The 24,553-nt window shown below is 41.7% G+C and overlaps 1 protein-coding gene across 3 annotated transcripts in view; it reads left to right on the top strand.

Moving 5' to 3' along the window:
* The window catches only part of tmem108 (transmembrane protein 108), a 58,460-nt gene that overhangs the window by 8,286 nt on the left and 25,621 nt on the right, over positions 1–24,553 (top strand). For all 3 annotated transcript variants that reach the window (XM_086306587.1, XM_086306588.1, XM_086306589.1), the window contains exon 2: positions 24,314–24,397. In XM_086306587.1, the coding sequence (XP_086162713.1) occupies positions 24,358–24,397 (40 nt within the window). In that variant the 5' untranslated portion in view covers positions 24,314–24,357. The remainder of the gene's footprint in view (positions 1–24,313; positions 24,398–24,553) is intronic.

Genomic DNA, 24,553 nt, shown 5'->3' with positions numbered 1-24,553 from the left:
AGGGATGGCTCAAGACTTTTTTACAGTTTTGTACAACTGATGAAAATCAGTAAGAATAACACTGGAATTGGTTTATACAGACAGCTAACAGTTCAAAATTTGAACAAAACTATGGCGAGTATGCCTCTGATGTCCTCTTATCCAAAGGTGTCACAGGAGCTGACATTTCATTGTAAGCTAGTCATTAACCACCTCTGGGAGAACGCCTCAAATATGAAAATATCAGCACTTGTCACCCACAATTAGACAGAGAGGCTTATACAGTTTCCTTCCATTCTCTCCCCCGTCTGCCTCTCTAGGCTCGGAGATTTGTGTCTTCAGAGGCTAAAAAGCTGCCTGGTAATCTGAGACAGCATTAATAGAGAATAAGATGGAGCGAGGCGACCCCACAAATTAATTACTATACACAGAGCGGCAAAAAACAAACAAACTGTCAAGTGACACAGTGGGATTTTGTTTGTTTTGTGATTGTGTTTGTTTGTGAATGTGTTTGTGATGCTGGTAACGGTGTCAGGTACATCACCATGGAGACTGTGGTTTTATTGTGTGGGGAGGATGTTGATGATGGAGCTGGCAGCAGACAGAAGCAACGTTGTAGCAACAGCAAAGTCTGACTGGACAGCAACTGGACAGATATCAGTTTTGTTTTTTTTTTATAAACAAGGCCCGTTTAAAAAAAATTGATGTGGGCCTTGCCCGTCTCTCACATTTCCACCCCGACAAATTGAAGGCCCGGGACCGCTCGCCCACAAGATCCATGTTCACACCCAGATTATCTCATATACAGAATAGCAGTGCAGTGAATGAAAGGCAGCACGAGCCCAATGAAACTGCCGCTGAAGCTGCTGGAACGACTCCTCTCCTCTCATCCCCTCTGCTCCCTCGCAAAAGAGGAGAGTGAGGGTGTCCTTTGGGTAGAAGGGATGACTTGACGTTTTGGGTTTGTCAGAAGCCGCAAATAAATTGGACTCACTGGTCGCTCCACGGGCTGTTTGGGCTGTAAACACACTGCAGCTCGATATGTCAAACATGCTGTAGTAACTGCAGTTCTTTTTCTGCTCCCTTTCAGCGCTGTAATGAGAGTTTATGCATCTGCTGCTGCTGTAATAACCATATTTTTCTTGTTTCCTCTGCATAATGTGCTCTTGCAGGACCATATGTATGTTTTTGTAAATGTAGGCTCTGTCATTTTATAATCCTAAAATCTCTCTATTGGCTTAGGCAGCACGTGTAAATACAGATAACAAGATATCAACAAGAGTTATACATTCCTTTAGAAATTAATGCATTCGAACCCCTGTGTGTTGCAAACATCTAATCCATTATACAGTAAGTTAATTGTATAGTACTGTCTTCTGCACTGAGTCTGGATGTTAACTGCTAGTGAATGCGCAATGGGATTTTATTTGAACTGAGCTGCACAGACATAGCTAAAAAACAACAAAAATAACCATATAAACAAGTATTTGGCTCCTTCATTTTCATAGTATTTTTACATGACTGTTTCATTTCCAAACATCTGAGGCTCTATGATGTCTCCCATTGGTTAATGAAGTCCTGGTCCGGGCGTTGACGATGACAATTTTAATGAACATTTGTTAGCCAATGAGCAAACCCTGTTTATCTCCTTCTCTATAGAGATATAGCAGCACAGAAGTTTAAGATGCAATTTTAAAAGGTAAAATTAAAATAAATATTAAATCAGTATGTTATGAGCACACATCCCAAATCCCCTCTAAGCACTTGTGGGAGCATTTTGAAGTAGGAAGAGTTTATCTCAGGTCCCGCCCACTTTGCGCCGCCAGCAGTTATTTGCCCCGTTGTTGAATGCTATTCGTTTTCTACAGTCTCCGGACGCTCCGTCGCTGTGGATCGCTTCCAGGGTGGATGCTGCTTTGATGTCTCCGGTGGGGACAGAGACAGCATGTTTTATTTAGTAGGACTTTAAACTAGTGAAATGAGCCCAGGAAGTCAGGAAAGTGTTTGCTGAGGTCAAAGAGCAAGGGCCCGAGAGCCATTTTCTCATAGACAGTCCGAGTTCTTTTTTGCAACCAATTAATTGGCCATTTAAAAAAATGCATGCTAAATCCACTCACACAGGCTTCTCCTTTCAGACCAGGAAGATGCAGCATCTTTTATACACAGTCTATGGTCCTAGCCCTCCTCTGAAATGCGATGCTAAAGTTATATTACAAGCATCAAAATTATAGAACAACCAGCAGCTACGTTGGCACCAAGTCCCTGCAGCTGTAGCGATTCTCAACATCATCCCTGGGCTTCTTGTGTGTGAATATTGAAGCATTTGATGGCTGAAGTTTCTTTGCATCTTTGCACTGCTGAACATAGTTGGTCAGCTGCCCGTTTGTAGCTTCATGTCACTGACTTTATCGAAAATGATTTGAAGCCATTCTGCATTGGTAGTGTGAAGTGGATGTTTTCTGTATCCAGAAGAATGCGAGGGTCGTGATTAGACTCGCGGACGCCTGCAAGCTCTTCAGCTTTTTGTGACAACACAGTTATACTAAGTAGCATGCTAAGGAGCATAGGAAGAACAAGGTATTATAACAAGAACAACAAAGCACCTGTGGTTTTTGCAGCTGTGTGTGTACACAGCATAATCCCAACCTTAGAGGGCAACTGGCTCACGTGGGAGGCCTGTCAAGTAATTCAGTTCACTCAGGCCTTCCAGGTTATAAAAGCTGGACCATTTCTCTGCCTCCTCTCCTTCCACCTGGGTTTAATTTTTTGTGTTTGCACTCCAAAGCGCAGATGACATTTATTCATCCATTGACTATTTGCATTGCTGATATTGCTGAGGCCGACTTCCACAGCTTAAAACACGTAAATGTAATTTACAGACTGTAGTGAATGTCTGGAATGTGTAAGAAATTTATAGTTTGGTTTGCATGTTTTAGATTATGGTTAGCTGTGTTGTTATAGTTATCAACAGAAACAATGTGCAAAAAAACCACTGGAATGGTCCTTTAAATTGAGACGCAAACAAAGCTTTGTCATTAGTGGCAAACAATTCCTCTCCCGCACAACTGTCAACACACAAACTCTTAAAATAATGTCCGTGAGGTTTGGTTGCCACCTCTGCCTTCCCCTGGGGACTCGCTCCATTCTTCACTCTTCAACTAATAATAGATGCTACCGCTCATGCCGCCATATTGTCCCATGTCCGGCATCACAGAGAAGAGAGAAGAGGTGGAATGATGGAGGCAGAGACACGGAGACACCTACAAATTTGCTCCCAGCCAGCTCGGTTTCCCCGCGGGGCCAACCATCTGACATTTAGCTACGCTAGCTGTAAACAGGCCACTGGAATGCCATTGACATTCATTTTGTCTGAAACAGTTTGTTTGCTTTTGTCACTCTCCTCATTGGTAAGCCCTGGAATTTTCTTCCAAAAATTTAATGCAAGCCGAGAGCAGCTAACAACGACTAATATCAATCATTTTGTTCACTGGTCATCAAAGGAGTTCATGAGTTATTTTGGTTGTTGTGTACATATAAAGACAAATATATACTGATACTATTCCAAAAATTATACATTTAGATTTAGGTGTGCAGAGATCAGAACTCAAGCACCTACTTGCTGGTAAATTATAGGTATTTTTCACAATATTCAGCCCTGAAAATATGTGGAGTGAGCTGAACATACTTTTAAAAAAAACTGTAGATTTGCTGTTTTTATGTCATTACTTTGGCAGAAATCTTGACCTAACTTAAAATCTCTACTTACAAAATCATTGTTAAAATGAAGCAACTGCTGCCCCAGCTCCACTGCATGGATGAGAGGCACTTATGTAAATTTTTTACATAACCTCATCCAAGGTCAGAATGACATCTGAGCAACTCTAAAGGAAAAACCTTAAATTTGTCTAATCAAAAGTGTAAATTAGAGAGTAAGCCAGTACACTGACTAAAGTACTGGCTGTATATGTATCATTTATTAAACCGATACTTTACTAGATTAATTAACTGGCCTATAAATACTGGAAACTGGATGTCAAAGATCCTGAAGCTGAAAACAAAAAAATGTATTGAACTAAATCTTGTGTGGAGGGAAATCACTATGAATCATATAAATTAGGTTTTGATTCATGTTAACTTGCTTCATCCATCCCAAAGCCAGTTTTGATGTGTGTCCTATGGGGAAACCCAACTGTGCCCATTAACCATTTAACTGTTGATTTGAGGTTAAGTTGAAGAATTTGGAGGTCGCCCTCCTTCATTATTCCCTCCACTTTGTGCAATGGTGCAACACCACCGGCATGATGCTACCACCACCATGCTTAACAGTTGGTACGGTGTTCCAGAAGGATCTGACTTGTCCAAGCGAGCAGCTGCACATTTTAGGTAAGCTTGAAGGTATTTTGAAGCAAGATCTTCCTTCTTGGTCCATACTCTACCAGTTCATGGCAGGCTTGAGCCTTGGCGGTTCCTATGTTGTTCACAGTTTGGGTGTTTTTCCAGATCCAAACTACCTCTGAGTTCAAAGTTTAATGACAAATTTATCGCAGTATAATTTTTTTGATTAAAAATCTTGTTTATTCCTCCAGATACTTAGTTACAGTCGCTTGTTAACTATTTTCGTGTAGATTTTTCTGTAATTTGTCACTCGTTCCTTATTTGTCCCCCGATGGGAGTCTTAAAAATTTATGATAATCCCGTGTAATTATCCGATGAAAACAGCAATCATTTTTTAAACATTGTTAATTTTCTCACCTGTTTCATGTAAAAACTAAGAGGCGTGGACCATCTGTGGTTCATCACTTAATCATAAACTGTCTGAGGCACCCGCAGTTCTTGCTCCATCTCTTGTTTTTAACCACTTCTTCATTCATAATAAACACTGCTGACTGTGTGAGCAGGGGTGTTGCAGATTTCATCCAAACCACGCAGAGTCTGCCTTGTTCCTCTGCTGTTTACCTATTCATTAATTCAGCCGTGAATAATGGCACGGGAGAACCAAAGCACCTCATCCTCTGGTAATTAAATGTCTATTGGTGAGACATTTTTCTCCTGGAAAGGATTTTTAAAACTGTCACATGTGCGCATACACACACTCTGAGAAGCTGCCAGTGGGTGTCCTGGGCTGGCGTTGGTAATTAGCATGCTGAGTGGTTGCACTGATTGCTTCATTATTTTTCAGATTGGCATCAGCGGGAGATATATGATGGATATTGTTTGAGTGTAATCCATCCTAAAGCCACTTATACAGTACGTGCATCAATTTCTTCAGTTGTTGATGTTGCTTCACACCTATAGGAACAAGCCCATGTATTTAAAAAATGTTCCTCTAAGGCGCTTGCACCCTAATCTTGATCCTCTTGCGTCAGGTTAAATGGAGCTCCAAACCTCAGTGAAAATAACCACCATCATTGTGTTACTCAGCACACGGATCATGTTATAACTTGTGCTCTCTTGGTTTGGGGTCTTGGAGTTATGAAAGCGAGGCTTATTAGCAAGGCTCAGATCCTGTGTGTTCTGAAGAAAAAATCAAAATGGTTTCAGAATAATTGGCTTGTTTTGTTCACAGCAGTTCGGCCTGACACTGTAAGCAGGACAGCAATTATCAACCCGCAAGGATTATTTTTGTCTACGAAGAAAATAGTGGCTGCGTGTAATTGGACATTTTAGGCACACAAAATTGAGAATTTATAAGGCGCTAGATGTTTCATGAAGGCTTTAGTGCAGTACATTTTATGCTTAAGTGTTTATCTAATAGACTGTTGATCAAAAACAGTCAATTAATAAATGCAAGATAGAGGTTTCTATGGTAACATCACCCATTTATTTGTGGACAACTGTTTTGAAGCCTGAAGGGTGTTATTTTGGCCATTGCAGTATTGTTTTTTGGACCCAGACTTGAACACATTTTAACTTAAAGGTTAAATGTCAAGTTATTAGCTAACGCCAGTTAGCTGGTTAATAAAATGCACAAAGTATGTGTGCAACACAGATAGAAATATCTGCTACTAACCGGGGATAGAATATAGTACTGTGCAAAAGTCTTGAACCACCCTTCATTTCCTTATATTTTGCTTTGGAGAATTGGGAATGTTAAAATGTGCATACATACAGGACATACAGTATGTAAAGCAAAAACAATGTGTTCACTTCTAACAAGCTTGACAGTCTGTATTTGGAACATTTTTATTCTTTAACAGCCAGAAATCTCTTAGACAAGCTTTCCTGTCATTTCTTTAAGCAGGCTTCAGAAATATTTCTCCAAGCTTCTTTAAGGACCTTCAAAGCTCTTCTTTCTGGTTGTTTCTGTCATTTGTTCTGTTTTCTGTCAAGATGATTCCACACTGCTTCAGTGATGCTGAGGTGCAGACTCTCGGGAGGCCAATCCATGACTGATTTTGTTCCACTTTGTGCTTTTCTCCATTGGCAGCTGGTTTTTGAGGGGGACATTGACATACAAAAAATAAAGCTGTTCCCAATCAGATGCATTTGAGATGGTACTGTATGGTGGATCAAAGTCTGTTGGTTCTTTTCTGTGTTCATAATTCCAACACCACTGGGTGAAATGCAGCCCCAAGCTAAGACAAAGCCTCCACTGTGTTTTACAAATAGCTGTAGAAACTCATTGTTGTACCTCTCTCCTGACTTCCTCAACATATATAGCCAACTACAGATTTCAACCAGATATCTCAAATGTGGATTCATCATTCCATCAGCGCTGTTGCCACTGATTTTCAGTCCAGTTCTTGTATATTATATTGCATATCTGGCATACCTTAAGTTTACTTCCTGTTTCCCTTCTTTAAGATTGGCTTCTTGGAAGCCACCAACTGAGACCATGTCTGATCAGGCTTCAGTGAACAGTAGATGGATCAACTGAACACGACTTTCTGATATTTTTCTGCTGGAGAAATGACAAGTATTCAGCTAAAAGCTCTTTAGGAATCATTTTGTTGGTGGAAAAACACAATTGTATGCCTGTCAAACTGGCTTTTTATATAGATTCATATAAAGGAATTAGAACAAATTGTGTTTTTGTGAGTAACAAAGTGCCTAAAGATACTATTTAAAATGGGTTATTTGCTAAGTTGTCTTTTATTTGTAGATACATCACTGGTTCATCCCTTGAGTTAGGTACTTTTTTAAAGATCGAGCATTTCATAGGTCCGTGCTAAGCAGCTTTCCAACAAAAATATTCCTCTGAAATGGTCAAAACTCTGAGAGACCTTCAGAAAGCCTGGAGAGCTGCTGCTCGAGAACACTTTTAAAATAACAACAAGAAAGTCTGTCTCCTTGGAAGCAAAGTATAAAGAAATGAGGGGCGGCTCAAGACCTTTGCACACTATTGTACAAATAAAATAAACATTAAATTTCACTCACTAAACAAACTAGAGCACAGACTTATTCCTGGAAGTACAGCAAACCGCACAGCAAGTCATGTGACTCATCAGATAATTGGATAAAAATATTTCTAAAAAGTCGCATCCTGTTGAGAGGTCCAATTTAGCGACTTGGATTTTTAGAGGAGAAGCCATCTTTCATCCTCTGGCAGCTGGGATAGGCGCCAGTCCTCTCATGACCCTGTATTCTTTAAGATTTTATACAGAGTCATGTAAAAAATTAATCCATTTCAGTATGGGAATGGACTGTCTCCATTTAGATACAGCTTCAAGTGGCCATTCAAGGAACATCTGTTTTTTAAACAACTTGTATATAAACATTTTCTTCCATTTATCTGGGAACGACTCGCAGGAGCAGCAGTCTATCTGGGGGATCACTAAGAGAGATGTAATGTGTGGGACATGCCCAGAACACGTCACCCAGGAGGTGCCCGGGAAGCATCCTTATCAAATCCCCGAACCACCTAAACTGGCTCCTTTTGATGCGGAGGAGTAGTGGCTCTCCTCTGAGCCCCTCTCAGATGACTGAGCTCTTCAGGCAGGTATTTTAAGGAAGAGGAAGAAGCCAGCCACCCTTCAGGGAAAAATTATTTCCACTGCTTATATCTGCGATCTTGTTCTTTCGGTCACTACCCAGAGCTCGTGACCATAGGTGAGGGATGCAGATCGACCAGTAAATTGAGAGCTTTACTTTTAATGCTCACTTGCCTTTTCACCATCAGCATCACTGCAGCTGTGCCCCCGACCCGTCTGCCAATCTCTCGCCCTCTTCTCCCCTTACTGGCGAACAAGATCCTGAGGTACTTAAACTCCCGCACAAACAAATGCGCAGTTAGATAAACTAAGATGGTAAACGTCTTTTCCATTTTTCATTATTTGTTAGTGAAAATAGTCATTTATAGCTCAATTGGAAGAAAGACTGATGAATGGATTGCCCCTCATTGTGTACAGATTTCAGTGAAACCTGTACACGATGATCACCTAATGGGTCTTCACTCAAATTGCAAGGCCAGGATCATGTTTGTCCTTTTGTGGGCAGAAATCTGCAAACTGTGATGGATCATGGATCTGTTCTTTTCCCATGACTGGAGAGAGAGAAAACACCTGCTTGATACTTTGTCAGTTTCCGCCACTTCTAATTTGTCATTTGCTGCTTTCCCGATTACAGCGCCGGCATCATCGGGCGCTTTCTGCTCAGTGATATTGATCCAAATGTTGTGTCAAACATGTTCCTCTCTGACACCTCCTGCACTGCAACCGGAGTCCCACCAGACCAGCATCAGCAGGATCTCACTTTAAAATGTCAACCCTGTCAGGCCTCCAAGCCATCATATCGTCTGTCATCTCTGAGTGAACATCAGCCCCAGAGCTGCAGGAGATGTTGATTCAAGTCATTACAGCTGCTCTGCTTGCTCCTGTAGTGGCTGGAAGGGGGAGGTCACCCCTGTGAGGACTCTAGGGCGCTCTCAGGGTGTGCCCTTCACGGGCATGTTTGGGTGCTGCAGTACGCACAGTTTTAGTCTTTAATTGCCTTATTAGAGCTTTAGTCTGTTTGGTGAACTGAGCAACCGGGGTGCTCATCCATAAGTAAATTCTCCCGCTTCAGGCCAATTGTCCTGGCCGTGTTGTTGTAGAGCGCATCTGCCTTCGCCTGTCACTCTGAATAACAATAGGTCTAATTGATGCAGTGTCTGTGTGTGTATCAGCATACAGCGAGCCAGACACACTCTACACTAGAAGCTCTTGGAGTTAATCCGTCTCACTAATGGTGGTGGGTAAGGGGGGGGGGGGGGGAGGAGGAGGAGAGAGGAGAACAATGCGACATCTTTCCCTCCGTCTCTCCTGCTGTTTGGGCTCCGGACACGTGGTCATCACCCGGCGGGAAATCTGGGAACCTTGGATGTTCTGTACGGATGTTGCTCCTCTTGTTCGCTCGTCCCAGCTGGCTCTCAGCAATCTCTGCTGCACCACTCAAGGAAACGAGGTACAATACACACCCCAACCCCCCTCCATGCCTCCAAAAAACATCCCTACTGCTTTTCGTTCCTGCCATTGTCATGATACAAGAGGCTGCGTCAAGAGGTAAAATCAGGAATGTGTGTACAGAGCGTGGAAAGTCCTGGAGATTCTGAGGTGTATGCTCTGCTGTTTCTCCTGAAACTGTGTTTGGGGCCCATTAACTGAGACAGGAAGCGTTGAGACAGAGTGGAAACACTATGAATTTCCTGCTTTGCGATGCAAATTCTTGGGTACAACACGGACTTGCTGTGTCTACTTCACGGACATTCCTAAATGTGCCAAAGGGCCCCGTTTCCTGCCATTCTCCAGACGTAGCTGCCGTGTGGTTCATAGATACTCGCAGTTGGATTATCAGATGATACGTCCACAGGAAAGCGTGAACTTCGCTGCCTATTGTCACATTTTTACTCACTTACATCTTTAAAATCTACGTTACTGAATAGTACTGGATGAAGAGGATTTCCGAGGTTAGTTATTTCCTTCAGTGGTGACATCAGTTTCCTGACTTGCATTCAAGTATCAGTTATGTGGGTTGCAACCCTTAAAAATTCAGCAGTTCGCCATCTGTTAAGCAGCACTGATACCTACATTTATCTTTTGTTTTTTGTCCTCGACCCCCCAGGATGCTGAAATAAGCACACTGTCCCACTCTGCTACATCTTATGTTTATTTGAAGGGATTAAGCATGTTTATGGTATTATTCCCTCTGTGATGGTAGCTACCCTGAGCCTTTTGTTCTGCGTTAAGTAAAAACTAGAAGAGTAGGAAGTGGCTCATACCCTGGAGGCACAACCCTTGGTTAGTCATCTTGCACCGCTGCATTTTTAATCTGCAAGCCTCAAGGCAAATAAAATAGCTTTCATGTTCATGCATGACACTTGGTTAGATGACACGAATCATTTGGACATAGTAACATCAGACCAAATTGTGTCCTTATATATGAGAGCTGGCTTTTAACAACCAATGTTTTCTGCAGAGGTTGTGTGGACGCGAAGGCATTTTTTGCTGACGCAGAGGTCGTCGTTTCTTCTGTGGAAGAAGTTTTAAGGCTACAAAGTGTCGACTCCTCGGAAGCGGCGTCACATCAGGGATCTCTGGTGGGAAGCACTTTGACAAATGGTCCTGCTTAATGTCGCAGCAAGTTGTGCTGCAGTGCACAAAAAAGTGTTTCTGCTGTCGCAGGGCCAAACATTTATATCAAAGCTTGTGTTCTTGCCTAAATGCTGATTTTTCTGAGTTACCTGCTTAGTATAAAAGGCTAAGGTGCATTCAGGGAGGCCTTGCGGGAAGCGTGATGTCCACTGGGTAGCCGGAGGATAGATGGCGGCTGACAGCACCCTCGGTGTTGCAGCACTACTGCTGTGTCATGCTATTTTGCTCTGTTGTTGGCTTGTCTGTTTGTCTCAATTTTAAATCTCTGGAGAAGTGTCTGCTGTTATTCAATATGTGGAGCTAAAAATACCCTCTCCCTTAACAATCAGAGCAGAAAACAGATGTTACGGTAAGATGTGATTGGATGTTTTGTCCCACGGAGACTGCTAACGTTTGTCTGACAAATGCAAAAAGTATCTTTATACATGAAAAACAGGCTTTAAAATCACACCTTGTAAGTTCATAGTTCATTTGTAGACTTTGCTTCCTTTGTAAAGTCTTCATTAGTTTGCATTTTTCATCCTCTTTGCCAGTCATTTTACTCTTTCCTGTTGTTAATGTGATACAAATTTAGCATCATACTCAAATTACAATCTCAAACATGTATAGTGAGACCGATCAAAACATGACAGAATAAAAAAAGATAGTATGTCATGGTTTAACGTAGTTGTAAATACTACCATGCTCTACAGAAAATGTGAAAAATTGTACTAGTATATTAATATCACCAGAATGTTATCGATAGCAATACAGAAAGTGTTATGTAAACAACATAATAAGTAAAAGTTTAAGCCACCAAAAGCCACAAAATCCCACAAAATGAGAAAAATGACAATGTATTAAAGGAAATACGGTAAGACACAAGAAATGACTGGATGACAGGTCTTTAGTTTCTTGTCTTAAACCTTTAGAGTTCATGAATCTGGACAGATTGTTAGGCACACCATGTTTGCAACAATACTGAAATATTTTGTGGCATTTCACACTATCCCAAACCAATGACAAAATAATCCACGAATCAGTGTTTTCAGATACTGCAATAGTGGCATTTTCCTCAAGAGAACTGCGCTCTCTGGGTATGTTCCCTTTTTCCGATCGTTCTCTGTAAACCCTGGAGATGGCTGTGTGTGGGAAATCCCAGTAGATCAGCAGTTTATGAAGTACTCAGACCAGCCCATCTGGCGCCAACAACGACACCACATTCAAAATCACTTAAATCACCTTTTTTTTTCCATTTCTGATGCTCAGTTTGAGCTTCAACAGGTCGTCTCGACCATGTCTACATAAACCTGAGTTGCTGCCATGTGATTGGCTCATTAGATATTTGTCTAAAGGAGCAGTTAAACAGGTGTACCTTTGTAACAAACCTCTTTTGCCTGCTCTTTTGGAACATAAGATTCATGTTCAGTTGAATCGAAATGCCTTGCCACTGGGGATCTTTCGTCTCTATGCCTTGTGCTACTTTTATGTTCAAAGATGCTGATTTTTAAATCTCATTTTCCCTACATGTATTCACCTAAAAGGACATTTCATTTAGCAGACCACATATCGGGCTTTACAAAAGATTCTGCTTTCAATTTTCAACTTCTTTCCAGTGTGGGGATTTTGTCCCTTTCTTCCTTTCATGTGCTGAATTTATTTCAAAAGTTAAGGCAAATGTGCAGGATCGTATTCAGAAAGACCGGCTCTTTTCTCGAACAGCTCTAATGTGGATTTAAAAAAGGTGAATATATGTCCATACAGAAATTCTCTGTTGTACGGTTTGAATAAATTCAAAAGATTGTTTTGGTAAAAAGGTCTAACTTTGGGAAAAAATACTTTATTCTGCCTCCAGCTGAGTCACTCTGTGTCCACCGATGGGTACCTTTTAAACTATGTGAGCTTGCCCTGAAGTGCAGTTTGGCCACCAGCTGGTCTGCCATCACCTTCCCTGACAGACAGTGAAGTGTGACAGGTGTTCGACCTGCTGCAGATGAGCTGTCAGATGGAGGACAACCACGTCTCTGGCATTACAGGAAATCTGATGTAGTGCTGAGCTCCACAGTCACACATACAACCTTGTGCACTCTGACGGATTAGCACTGCCAATCAAAAGTTTTGCACCGCTTTCTCTTAGATAAGAAAAGTGAATAGTTCCAAGTAAAACTTGAAGGGTCAAAAATGCAAAATGCTTTTAAATAATGAAGCTGTGACAGGAATGCTGGCTGCTTTATTTCCAGGAGTTAGACCACACCGATCTCCAAATTCACTCATCATTTGGATCTGACACTACAGTCCACTTCAGTTTCTTTTGAACCGCAGGAACTGCATTACTGTAACTAACAGTGATCCTAAGAAGCTAAAGTGAATACATCTGTAACCTTTAATTATTGTATCATGCACTGCTATGATGCTATTGTGGTGATAAAATCTTTTCATAGACAGACACACATATACCAGCGAAAGTGCTTTAAGCTGCCTTTGTGTTACATCTCAGTGGAGGACCAGGACCCCATCTTCCCAGGATGACACACACAGACGAACTCACCTGGTGACAACAACAATGCCAGCTTTGCTGTTTTTGCCAGTAAAAATGCTTTCTGAGCTGAACGTACAACAGGCATAGCCTCAAATTAAATTTCTATCCATTTACTGTCTAAGGAGCTTTCCCGGGGAATTCGGGGGACAGTACATGTACTCAAGGGGAAAGCTAACGCTCTCTTGCACTGCTCTTGAGTCAGCCTTTTGTTATGCAAGCAAAGGACCCTGAATTTTAATCTGATTTAGCTTATAAATCTCCTGTGGTTCTTCCTGTCTGCTTTTTCTTGTCTTTAGAGCATTTGATACAACATGAGTTTTGACATTTACCTTTAATTTTTCAGCTGTAATAACACTTTGGCTTTTTTTCTTGTGATCTGACATTTGCAGGATAACTGTTAATGCAGAATATCTTTGGGTACACATTATATGCCAATTTTCAACATGTCATACAAAGTAAAAATGGTATTAAAATGTTTTTTTAAAGATGCGACCAACTACCTGTTAAGTTGCCACTCAAGCTATGTTTTCTTTATCACATCTATCTATATATATATATCTATATATATGTGTGTAAACTCGGTTTGTGCACAGGAGAGCACACAGAGCATACATAAATAAAAATAAAAGCTGTCTCTTCATGTAGATGTTGGATGGAAGTCTTTAAATTATTCCTCATCATTTAAAAATCCCATTTTCCAGCTTCCAGAGTCGGCATTAAAACGCCCTCTTTGCTTTAAGGGACTTAGAGCATGAAGCTCAAGTTTAAAGTAAAGATGAGAGAAGGGAAAGAGCAAGATACTTATTTGGATGGAAGCATGACATGACATTAAAGAGGCGGGAAGCAGAAAGAGATGGGAGATGAACGAGGAGAAAGTGCTTGCAGCTCAGGGTTTATTTTCCCTGATCTTTTACGTTTAGGCCTGTGTTGAAACTGCTGTTGGAGATCACTTTACAGACACGTAACCGCCTCTGATGTCTCCCAGCTTCAGGCACTCAGATGGCTGAAGATGTGTGCCGGAGGACACACAGGTAGGAATGTTATCGCCAGCGAATGGTTTGTCTCAGCTGCCGGGGAGGTAAATTTAAAAAAGCTCAAGTCAACAACCACACTCTTTGAATCCAAATAGTTGTTTTTCTCCATAATTCTTTAGGATTTAGAGAAATTAAAAGTCTTTGGTTGATTAGCTCTCCTTGCTTATTTTCCAGGTATAAATTTAGACAGTCATTACGAGAAGGATTATGTGCTTGTTATCCGTTACTGTGGCCTCACCGAGTGACACAGGTCCAATAATCAATGTGACAGGGCAGGAGAGACAGATTTTACATATCAGTCTGTCTGCTGACCCGACACGTACAGCCATGCTGTGAGATGTAACGGCCTAGAGAGCAGGCTCTGAGACAGAAGGCAAAAAGGAGTCTTTGATCAAATGTTTTTCCTCGAGTGTTTTAGATATGAAAGAGAAAAAGGGCAAAGAGTAGCGTTTTAACTCAGTAAGGCAGCTCTATATGCAGCTGGTTATTCGCTTATTCTCAAAGCAGCCAATCAGACACCTTGTTACTTTTTTATACTAGTCAACCTGACATCCGACCTGTCCCATTTTGTCCTTTCTTATTGTTGAAAAAACCTTTTTCCTTCATTAGTGCAGAACCTCAAAGGAAAACATGTAGATGAATAAAGAAATGTGATGCAAAGCTTTAAAATTTACTTTAGAAATCCATCTTTAAGAGTTTATTTAGATGTCTTTCATGTCCTTTTTCATGAATATCAATCGGATCATTCACATTATCTCGCGTGTGATTAAATATCTACATGCAAGGAGGTGTGTCACTATTTCCTGTGGGGACTTTCTTCATGCATTTCTGTGAGTGTCTGGATTTTGGTCAGACTGAAGCCTCAAACCCCGGATGAAAGTGTCATTATGCATTCAGTAAGTGTGGTGAATTTCACTGTCATCCTAAGCCCCCTTTTTTTTTTTTTGCAGCGATGTTACTTTTTGATTCTCTCACCGGTTGTGACAAGCGTAGCGGGACACGACACGTTGTAGTTTCACGTTACTCTTCATCATCAGTGAGCCGCTCGCAGCAGCAATCAGTCAGTCACTCAGTCGGGGGGGGGGGGGGGGGAGAGAGTGTGTGGTTCACGTGAGGACGAAAAGAAGAAAGAGAGGAAGAAGAAACGAGCGACGGAGAGAAGGATATTTACGACTCAGACAGTGGCGAGGGTGAGCTGCATCCCAATGTCTGTTCCTTTACTGCCTGGCTCAATAACTCTCAGGAGAGTAGGTATATGCCTGCGCGGACATTTGCAGGTATTGCAGGTGTCAAGGTCTCCAGGAGTGTGTGTGTCTGAGCACTATAAATAACAAAAAAGCCAAATATCACCCACTGGGGAGATTTTATAGTAGATCAAATCAGCTACTGTGCTATATGCATCATGTTTAGTACACTGAAGTTCTTCGTAATTTACCTCTTTTTTTTTTTGCTGTTATGTTATAAACATCCCAAAATCAACCACCCTTTGCACTCCAGAGGGTGGTTGATCAAATCAGGCTTTTGTCTGTTGACTCATTTGTATGTAAAGATGTAATATCCAAAAACTTTGGGCACAGAAACGCTGGGGCATCTCTAATAAAGTGTTTCCTCTGCACTGAAGTCTGTCAGGTCTGACTTAATCAAATCCCTCCACTGACAGCGCTCTCAATCATTCCAAGTGCCTTTCAGTCTGCAGTGTCCTTTTTCCAGTGACATAACGAGTCTGTCACAGCTTCTTCCCTGGGGCTCTGTTACCTGTCTCACTCTTTGTACCAAGCCCGACCTTAGGTGTGTGTTACACTGTGTGCCGGAGTATGTCAGGCGGGTCTAGCCTTCCCTCAGTTCCCAGCGTGATGCTGCCTGGGCTGACACCTTCTCTTACAGAATACAGATTATTTAGCTCTACGTGAGTTTTCACTTATTTGAGACGTGAGCTCAGGTTGGATTTATGTGAACAAAATGAGAACTTGAGCTGTTCTGTAGACTTGACTGCTTTGAGATTTAAACTTGATTGAGAAAGAATTTGGAAATATTTTATTTATTGATTTTTAAATAAATGAACAAGACGTGCCAGACACATCATTGAAGATGATGTGTCTGGAAGTGTTGACGCTGAGGTAACATCACATAAATATAAAATATACAAACAAAATTCGACATCCTACTGGGAGAAGAGAAGAGTAAAGATCACTCTTTGTGAGAGTTAATGACTTGACTCAAGCGTGATTTAATATTTTTAAGACTTTATTACCAAAGGCTTGAATTTGAGAATCAGCTGCTTTCTTGGCAGCACGGTGGTGCAGTGGTTTGCCTCACAGCAGCAATAAACTGGCCGCAAGTGTGAATGGTTGTCTGACTGGCAACCCATCCAGGGTGTTCCCCGCCTCCAGCACCCCTCTGACCATGAAATAAATGGATTGACGGCTTTTCAACTCCAGATTGTCTTTAAGTGTGGAAAATGCATGGCGACTTGAGACTTGATCAAAAGTCAAAATTAAACTTAAACCCTGACTTTGACGAATCAGGAAGGAAATTGTTGGTTAGTTTGCTGACTTTGCCTATTGTGGGAATTTTCATGGCTTCCTGTGTAGCTTGGATATCCAAATAGCACCGATGAGACATTTGGTCAAAGGTGTCCTGATATGTGACAAAAAACAACCCAACTAATTCATCCTCAAATAAACTCGATCCCTCTGTCCTCGCACTCTGTGTGCAAAGGGTCTACAAACAGATTCAGACATACTGATAACAAATACTGCATAGTCATTTACAGTAATCTGATTACTAAAGAATTGATCCACTTGAGTATTTAGTCCTGAAAGATCTAACTCGAGATGTTAGACAAGGACACAGTTTAAAAATGGAAGATTAGGATCTGAGAAGCAATTTGGAGAAATAATTACTTGAAGACTTGAGGCTTCAGGCAGCGTAAGTCCCAAAAACAAAGCAGTGGGACTGTATTGTTGCCGGGCTCATTTGACGTGTTTCCTCGAAGACCAGATTTGAGACTTTGACTTGAGCTGAGCCTAACTTATAAAGATTTACAAACTCATTCACCTTGAGTGATGTGAGCCTTGGCTTACTTGACACCTGAGGTTCTGCCTTGGTGAGATCTTGACTTGCACTCTGCTTATGGCTTCAATAACATAAAAGAGCTTTAGCATTCAATGCCAGATTTGCTTTCACAGAGCTGAGGCTTGGTTTGCGTCACCTCCAGGAGAGTAAAAACATTCCTGAGGTGCACAGGAAGCTGATGCTGTGAAACATTCTGCTTATAAATGGACTCTGCGGCAGCTGTACAAATCGGCAGGGATTCTGGTCGACTACCATTTATCTCTTTGTCTGTGTCTCACATGTGTTCACACACCCACAGATAGGGCTCTGGACACAAGTCCTCTGATGAATTGCTTTAGTCATTGGTCCAGGCTGTGTGTGCGTGTGTGTTTGTCTGTGTGTGTGCTGAGTAATGAAGAGGCCGGTGATGTTGTTCTACTCCTCCTCAGTTGCCCCTGAGCACAGGTGCTCAGCTCTTTCTGAGTGGGAGTTCTTCAATTTTCAATTCATTCATCCAGGCGAGAGCTGCAGCGCATTTATTCGTTGCTGACGTGAAGCGAGCATGACGCTGACATTCTGTGTGTTTGGCACGCATGACAACGAGGCACATCTGTAATAACATACCCACAAAGACACGTTTGTGCTGTGCTGCTTTCTATATTAATGATCATTGACAGGCATGTCATCTTTAATGCTATACTGTCCTTTCAGCTCTGACATATACAGTATGTTAACTTGCAGATGGCTAAGACAAGGATACGAGCTGACAGCTTGCTCACTAAAAACATAAAATCAATGTGCACAATCACGATGCAGCGTTTCTGTTGTTGGGCTTTGTTTTTATTTTAGTTCGTAACTGTTCAAACTACTATCAAGAAATGTTGGGGCTTTACAGCTCTTTATTTATAGCTTAATACTCTTTGGCTTCTGACATCATGATCTTGTCGTGGAGCAGATGGATGTTCAGTACCATTATATTTTATTAAAGAAAAAAAACAGTAACAGATCTTTTTTGCAATTTAAAAAATAAAGAGTAGTTTATCCAGCAGAGCTGCTCAGATTCTACCATTTGCTGTCTGACAGTGATGCAAAATCAAGCAGTATCTTCACAGTCTAAATGTGAAATATACTGCTGAACAACTGGAGAAAACTTCCTCACATGGCCATAAGACTGCTTGTCAGCCAGCTGTCCAGTCACCTTTGAGCATCTAATAATGGGGAACTATGTATACAGATAGCTGTACTTAGGGACCTAACTGTGTTTGGTGATCCGAAAGATGCTTTTTCTGTAGGTCATAGCACTGCGTGGCAGAACTGCATAGCGGATGCACCAGTTGTGGTAATTTTCACAAAACAAGATGTCTTTCCAAACATGAGAACAACCATCAGAGCAAAACACCAGACCTATTTAAACTGATAAGGAAACAGGAAATGAGAGCAGTGATCTAGATATCTAGAAGCCGGCTACTTTAATTCTGTGCAGAAAATAGAATTTCTTAAAAAAAAAATGCATACAGCTGATTTTTAAAAGTCCACAAAAGATTAAAAAACAAAAAAAAAAGGAAAATAAATGAATAAATGCCAATGAGAGTTCTCAAACAAAAAGGGAAGAAACATCTTGTCTCTGGCTTTCTATCCTCAACATGATTCAGATAGTCCAAAAATGTTAGTCTGAGCACCATACATGCATGTTTCTTTTAAAGTTATAACCACGAGACTGGACAGGACGTGGAAGACAATGTGTTGGTAGTTTACCATCAGGCTGAACGACACACTGGGAGCCTAATGTTCTTTTAATGGCTGCTGTGTTACTTTATTGTAAGGAGGGCCTGGAGAGAAGTGAATGTGCTGATTGATAACCTGCACAATCTCCGCTAGCCTTCATGACACAGCACCGGCAACTCATCCTGCCAGGTTCGTTATCCAGAGCCATGACTGGCAGCGCTCATGCACAGCACAGCACAGTGACTCGGCAGTACGGCAGTGCATTCAGGGATCGAAGGATTAAAAAAGATACCTGGAAATCAGCTCCTTCTGCTGCTTGTATTCAATTTGGTCCTGTTGTTGCCTCCAATCAATACTTGTAATCATTCAGTTGTTGTGCGTATAAAGGCTGGATAATTACGTTTTCAAAGTCCCAGTGGTAAGCCAGTCTCTCGTTTTTTAGTCACTGCCACTGTTATTTTTTTAAAACTTCTCACTGATGAATAATAGTTTTATAACAGAACTTGTAATCGCTAATCAGCTTGCACAGTCAGGCTTGAACTCGTGCGAATGCTGGCACGTAGATGGTCATTTTGGTGCCAGTGTGCCATCATCACTTTTGGATTGAAAAGAGCACAAGAAAGAAAGCAAAGAATTTAATGCAAAACGAAACAGCATAATTGTTTCATTAGTATCTTTAGTGTTATTACCAGATTTAGCAGAGCAATCTGTTCCATTACTGTGTTACAGAAAAATGTAATTACAGTAACACTCAATAAGGCGTTACTCCCATCACTGCTCCTCAGGCGCAGCCACAGTCTCTGCTGGGGCAATGCAGGAAACACACGAATTCGGCTATCAGGAGCAGTTTGCTGATTTCCATCAAAGGGTAAAACAGCATCAAAGGGAAAAGGGACGCCCTCTGACTGGGCATGTCCCCTGGGATGCCTTGGAAGGGCAGGGTGGAGGGGAAGTTGATTTTGCACGATTTAAGATGAAGCTAAACCCGCTGAGATCACACCAAGGAGGAGGTTTGACGCAATGAATTGTACACTGATGTACTCTCAAACCACAGCTTCCACATTTAGTGTTTGTATCTCTTTCCTGAGCAGAAGCTATGTGAAAGCTCCCTGCAGTTCACAACAAAGAGATAACCCAAACCGTGAGGGTGTAGCATCAAAACTGGAGGGACAAAAAAGGCATCAGTTAGAAGAGTTGTGATTGGAAGTCCTGTTATCAGTTGTCTGAGAGAGGCCAACAGTGTGGTTCACACCATCATCATCGACTCCCACACTTCCCTCCCTCCCTCTCCTCCTCCTCATCCCTCCCTCCTCGTGTTGTGGAAAAGCTGCCAGGCTGCAGCCACTGTGGGCAAGCAGCCAGCCTGCTATCACAGCCCCTATACATAACCGCAGAATCGTGGGAAGTCCAAAATTAAAAGCATTGTTATCCCTGCGGCTGGTGGCCACAGTGCAACGGAGTGACAGGTTTATTTCATTGTGCCGTCTCGGGTGACCTTGGCTTTGGCCTCTAGTCTGTACCCCCTCCAGACACACTATTCAGACCTGGTCCTGTCAGCAGGGCTGCAAGCACAAAGCAGAGTCCCAGAGACAAGCAGGTTGCTACTGGATTTCTCATTCTACCTGTGGTGAGTGAGAATTTCCAAATCTGACTCTTTTAACATTTTTCCCAATTGTGTTTGAGCCAAAAAAATGTCCTTGTGAATGAATTTCAATATAATCTACCATTAGGGTTGCTATGGTGATGGCTGTGTGCATGTCAGTTGCCATGCAACTTTTTTCCCTCTTCAGAGGAAGCACATAGCTAGGTGGCTATGTGCAAAGATCCCAGTGTATATCAGTGAATTGTTTTTGTTGATTTGCTTTTTATTTGTTGAGAGTTGGACAAAGATTGTATGTTTCCCCCAATTTCACCAGTTTAGGACACATTGGATTTTTAAACTGGGAATGGATGTTGCTTATCAGATGCACGTGGAGAGGCATTTTTCATAAACCGATGAAAACATGCTTCACATCAAGGTCCCTACTTGCAGTACTTACAAGGAGTTAGGACCCTAAAGTGTGTTGTTAGCGATGCAACGACGAGCAGGGGAAGACGCAGACACTAAATACAAGAGGAGATCAGGACTGAGAGGAAACAGCTGGGAGACACAGCTGACGCTGATTACACAGACGAGACAGGGAGAACACAAAACTGAACACACCGACCTTCAAAGTAAAACAGGAAGTACACGAAGAGGTAGACTGGAAAAAGAGAGAGAGAGAGAGAAAACAAATCTGGAGAAAACAAGATGGCACAAGAACTCACATCACCATAAAAACAGATACACATAGAGGGTAGAGACACGAAAGGAAATGCAAAAAACTAAACAACCTAGGAAACCATAGAATGAATACAAAAACACAAGAAAACTAAGAACGCTGGGTCAAAATGACCCAGGACCATGACAATATGTCAAGTGAGGATTAGGTTCATTTTCAGCCGTTTTGCAACCAGTGGAGTCACCACCTGTTAGAAAAAGTCCAGGCTTTAAGGCTCTTCTCCACTGTCTTCGCTTTTTAGACCCCAGAATGTACATCCATCCTTTATGTGGCTTTCAGTATTGCTTTAAGTAAAAATACAAAAAATAAGCTACAGAGTTGGGTTTGGACTGGGCCAATGACATGACACAGCAGAAAGCGCTACTTGTAGCTATGTTCTCTGTGCCAAACCTTTCTGCATACCCACATTACAAATCTAATCTATGATGTGCCTACAGTTGTTGCAAGCCATTTTGTAACCCACCTCCATCCCAGCTACTTCTTTCATGCAGAGACTCACTGGCCAAAATCATGGCTGTTGTCACTGATTGCTGCTCTAGTTTGCCCCATTATTTGGTTCTTGAATTAATTAAAGAGTGATTTAAACCAGACATGCTTTCTTAAGCATACTGTATTCTGCAAACAGATGTTTTTTGTTTTTTTGCTTGCATTTGTGACTTACAGCCACCCTGCAATCCCTTCTAATCCCAGCTGCAAAGAAGTCTGAGGTAGTGATATTGAATCCAGGTTGGTGAACGAGTGTTAAGCATCAAATCTGTCAACAGCTCCCAATGAACCTCTCATCCTGTCTGGACAGTGCCGTGACCTTGACTGTCATGCGCTATTATCTTTTACCTGCTGGTGTGCACAGAGCTGAACCATGAGCCAGCTCCACAACAGGAGGCCAGAAGAGCTGAATCGCATTTCAACAAAAACTTCCTTTCCCCTGTGATGACTAGTATACATGAAACACCACCTGGCATTATCTTGTCTCCTCCATCCACCTACCCATAGCCTCACTACTTGTGCCTTGCAAGTTAAGGATCACCAATATGAGTCTGCACCGGTTTGGCAGCACTGATGAAGCGTGATTAATGTAGAGAGGCTCAGCTGCTGTCTTTGCACCTTTCCATTGAGCTCATTAGGCCGGGAACGTGACGCTAACAAATTAAAGCACATGAGGGAGCTATGGTGGTGAGATGCTATCATCTCAGCATCCTCATGGTCATATGAAAGTGAAGATGGGTTTGGGACTGTTGTAGCTAGTTCCATTTCTTCATACGTGTATATCTGAAAAACTCATTTTCTGCTGCTGCTGCTGCTTCTACTACTGTATTCTTGCAGCCCATTACAACCAAGCTCATATCATTATAGTCAAAGCTGTGAGTTAAGAGCAGTGAAGCAGCGAGCGTCTCTGTTTTCATTTTCTAAACATTGAGAACAAAGAGAGCAAAATTGAGAGTCTATGTCATCTAATGATGTGTCACGATAGCCTGTTTAGTTGCGTATTTTATTATGTTCTTTTTACCCGTCATTTTAGTCTATGTTTGTCTTTTGTAACATGGAAATAGAGCCGGGAGAATTACAGTTTTGCAGTTGTTTTCCTCGTTTGTAATTTGATAGAAGCTTGTCTCCATTATTTCATGTTTATGACTTCCCCTTGTTAAATTTAACAAGTTACATTTTCCTGCCACGTTTTGTGTCTGGCAGTTGTACCTGCAGGAGCTACTCTTAATCCTCCAGTCTCTTAACAGTACTGGAGTACTAATGCTAAGGGTGTATGTTTTACAATATATATTTATTTTCTGATCCCATATATAGGCTCTATTTAAAACTTTAGCCATACTGCTCCAGCCATTGATTTCTCTTGTTTAGGATTGTTTCTGTAAATGTTGTTCCTGCTAATGTTTAGCTAACACTAGCAGGCTTGGTTAGCAAGCTGTGTCCATCTATACAGGTGCATCACATCTGCTAACTGACGCTAGTTAATACAATAATCAAATAAAACTGAAGCACAGACTTCTTAAACAGTCTGTTAGCAACAGTGACTGCAAGGTAAACCATGCTATTTGTCAGATAATTGCATTAAAAAGACTCAAAATGACACCAACAAACACAGTTAAGATATTACACCTGCTAGCTGTTTGCTAGCCTAGCAGACAGCTAGCAGCACCCGGCTGTCAATCAATATAAGCATCCTTCTAGCAACACAGCTGTAATGCAATTTAAATATTTGAATGTCATATAATATATTACAAAAAACATCCATCTATGTATCTGTTATTTTATGTATCTGTTGCTTCCTTACCTGTTACTTAACAGTCTTTTTAATAAATTATAAAATTGCTTAAGGTTGCATTCAGATTTATGGTCTCTACTAGTTTACAAGCATTAAAATGTTCTCCAGTGACAGCGATAAACTGGATGACTCAGATGTAATGTGTTGTCTCTTTTCATTTCTCTGAGTGGGACTACATTTATGGGAAATAAAGTGTGCTTTTGTTATCTGTCCCTCTTATCTCACACGTCTCCCACAGAAGCACAGGTTGCCCGCAATCAGAGCCCTAAACCTGGAGGGGGCATATCCACAAAAGGAGGCAAACATGAACACACGCACACTCCTCCGGGGGTGAATAGAGATATGTGTGTGTATATATGGCCTTTTATTTAGCAGAAGGCCATCAGTGAGTCATTCTCCTAAAGAGCGCCCTTGGGTACTGGTCTCGCTGACACACACGCAGTGGCTGTCTCAGAACAAGGCTCACTGGTCAATGTTTAATGCCCCATAATTGGTTTTACTGACCAGCACAGCCTGCAGGATGCCAATGCTGATTTGCAGCCCGACCATTGAGGCTGACCACCACTGCAGTCCTACCTGGATTTGTGAAATATGTAATTCATTTGCTCTCACAGGTGTAACTGCTGGGTGGCAGTCATTACAAGGATTAAGCTGTCAAGGTTAAGCTGGACGATGTTGTCTGCGATCTCGTCCTTTCCCCTGTCTGTTCTGCTAAAAGCGTTCCATACATAGTCACGGTTTATCACACTGGCGTTTAACGATCATTTAAATGCGAGTTGATATCCAAGCCCTGAGTTTCATCTCACCTTGCTTTCTTTTTGCTGTGTTTCTCTCAGAGAACCATGAGCACTGTGGAGGAGGAGCCGGATCACATGATACCATGAAGACAAGCCTACAGGTCCTGCGCTGCCAGCTGCTGAGTGAGTAAAGCCTGTGGGGGGTTAAAAGGGAGGCCCAGCAAGCCAGTCGACGTTTCACATGCAAAACAGAAAGATTGGTTGGTTTTGAAGAAAGCGACCATTTTTTTAAATTGTTCTAAAACATTCCGGTTATTTATTTGCAGCTTTATCATGCTT

This window comes from Aulonocara sp. 'chitande type north' Nkhata Bay, linkage group LG9, assembly GCF_057382095.1.
Source record: "Aulonocara sp. 'chitande type north' Nkhata Bay isolate Kocher_YH1m ecotype deep benthic linkage group LG9, A_spYH_male_GT1.1, whole genome shotgun sequence".
Taxonomy (NCBI): domain Eukaryota; kingdom Metazoa; phylum Chordata; class Actinopteri; order Cichliformes; family Cichlidae; genus Aulonocara; species Aulonocara sp. 'chitande type north' Nkhata Bay.
Note: the sequence above shows the minus strand (reverse complement) of the source record. Positions and strands in the feature narration are given on the sequence as shown.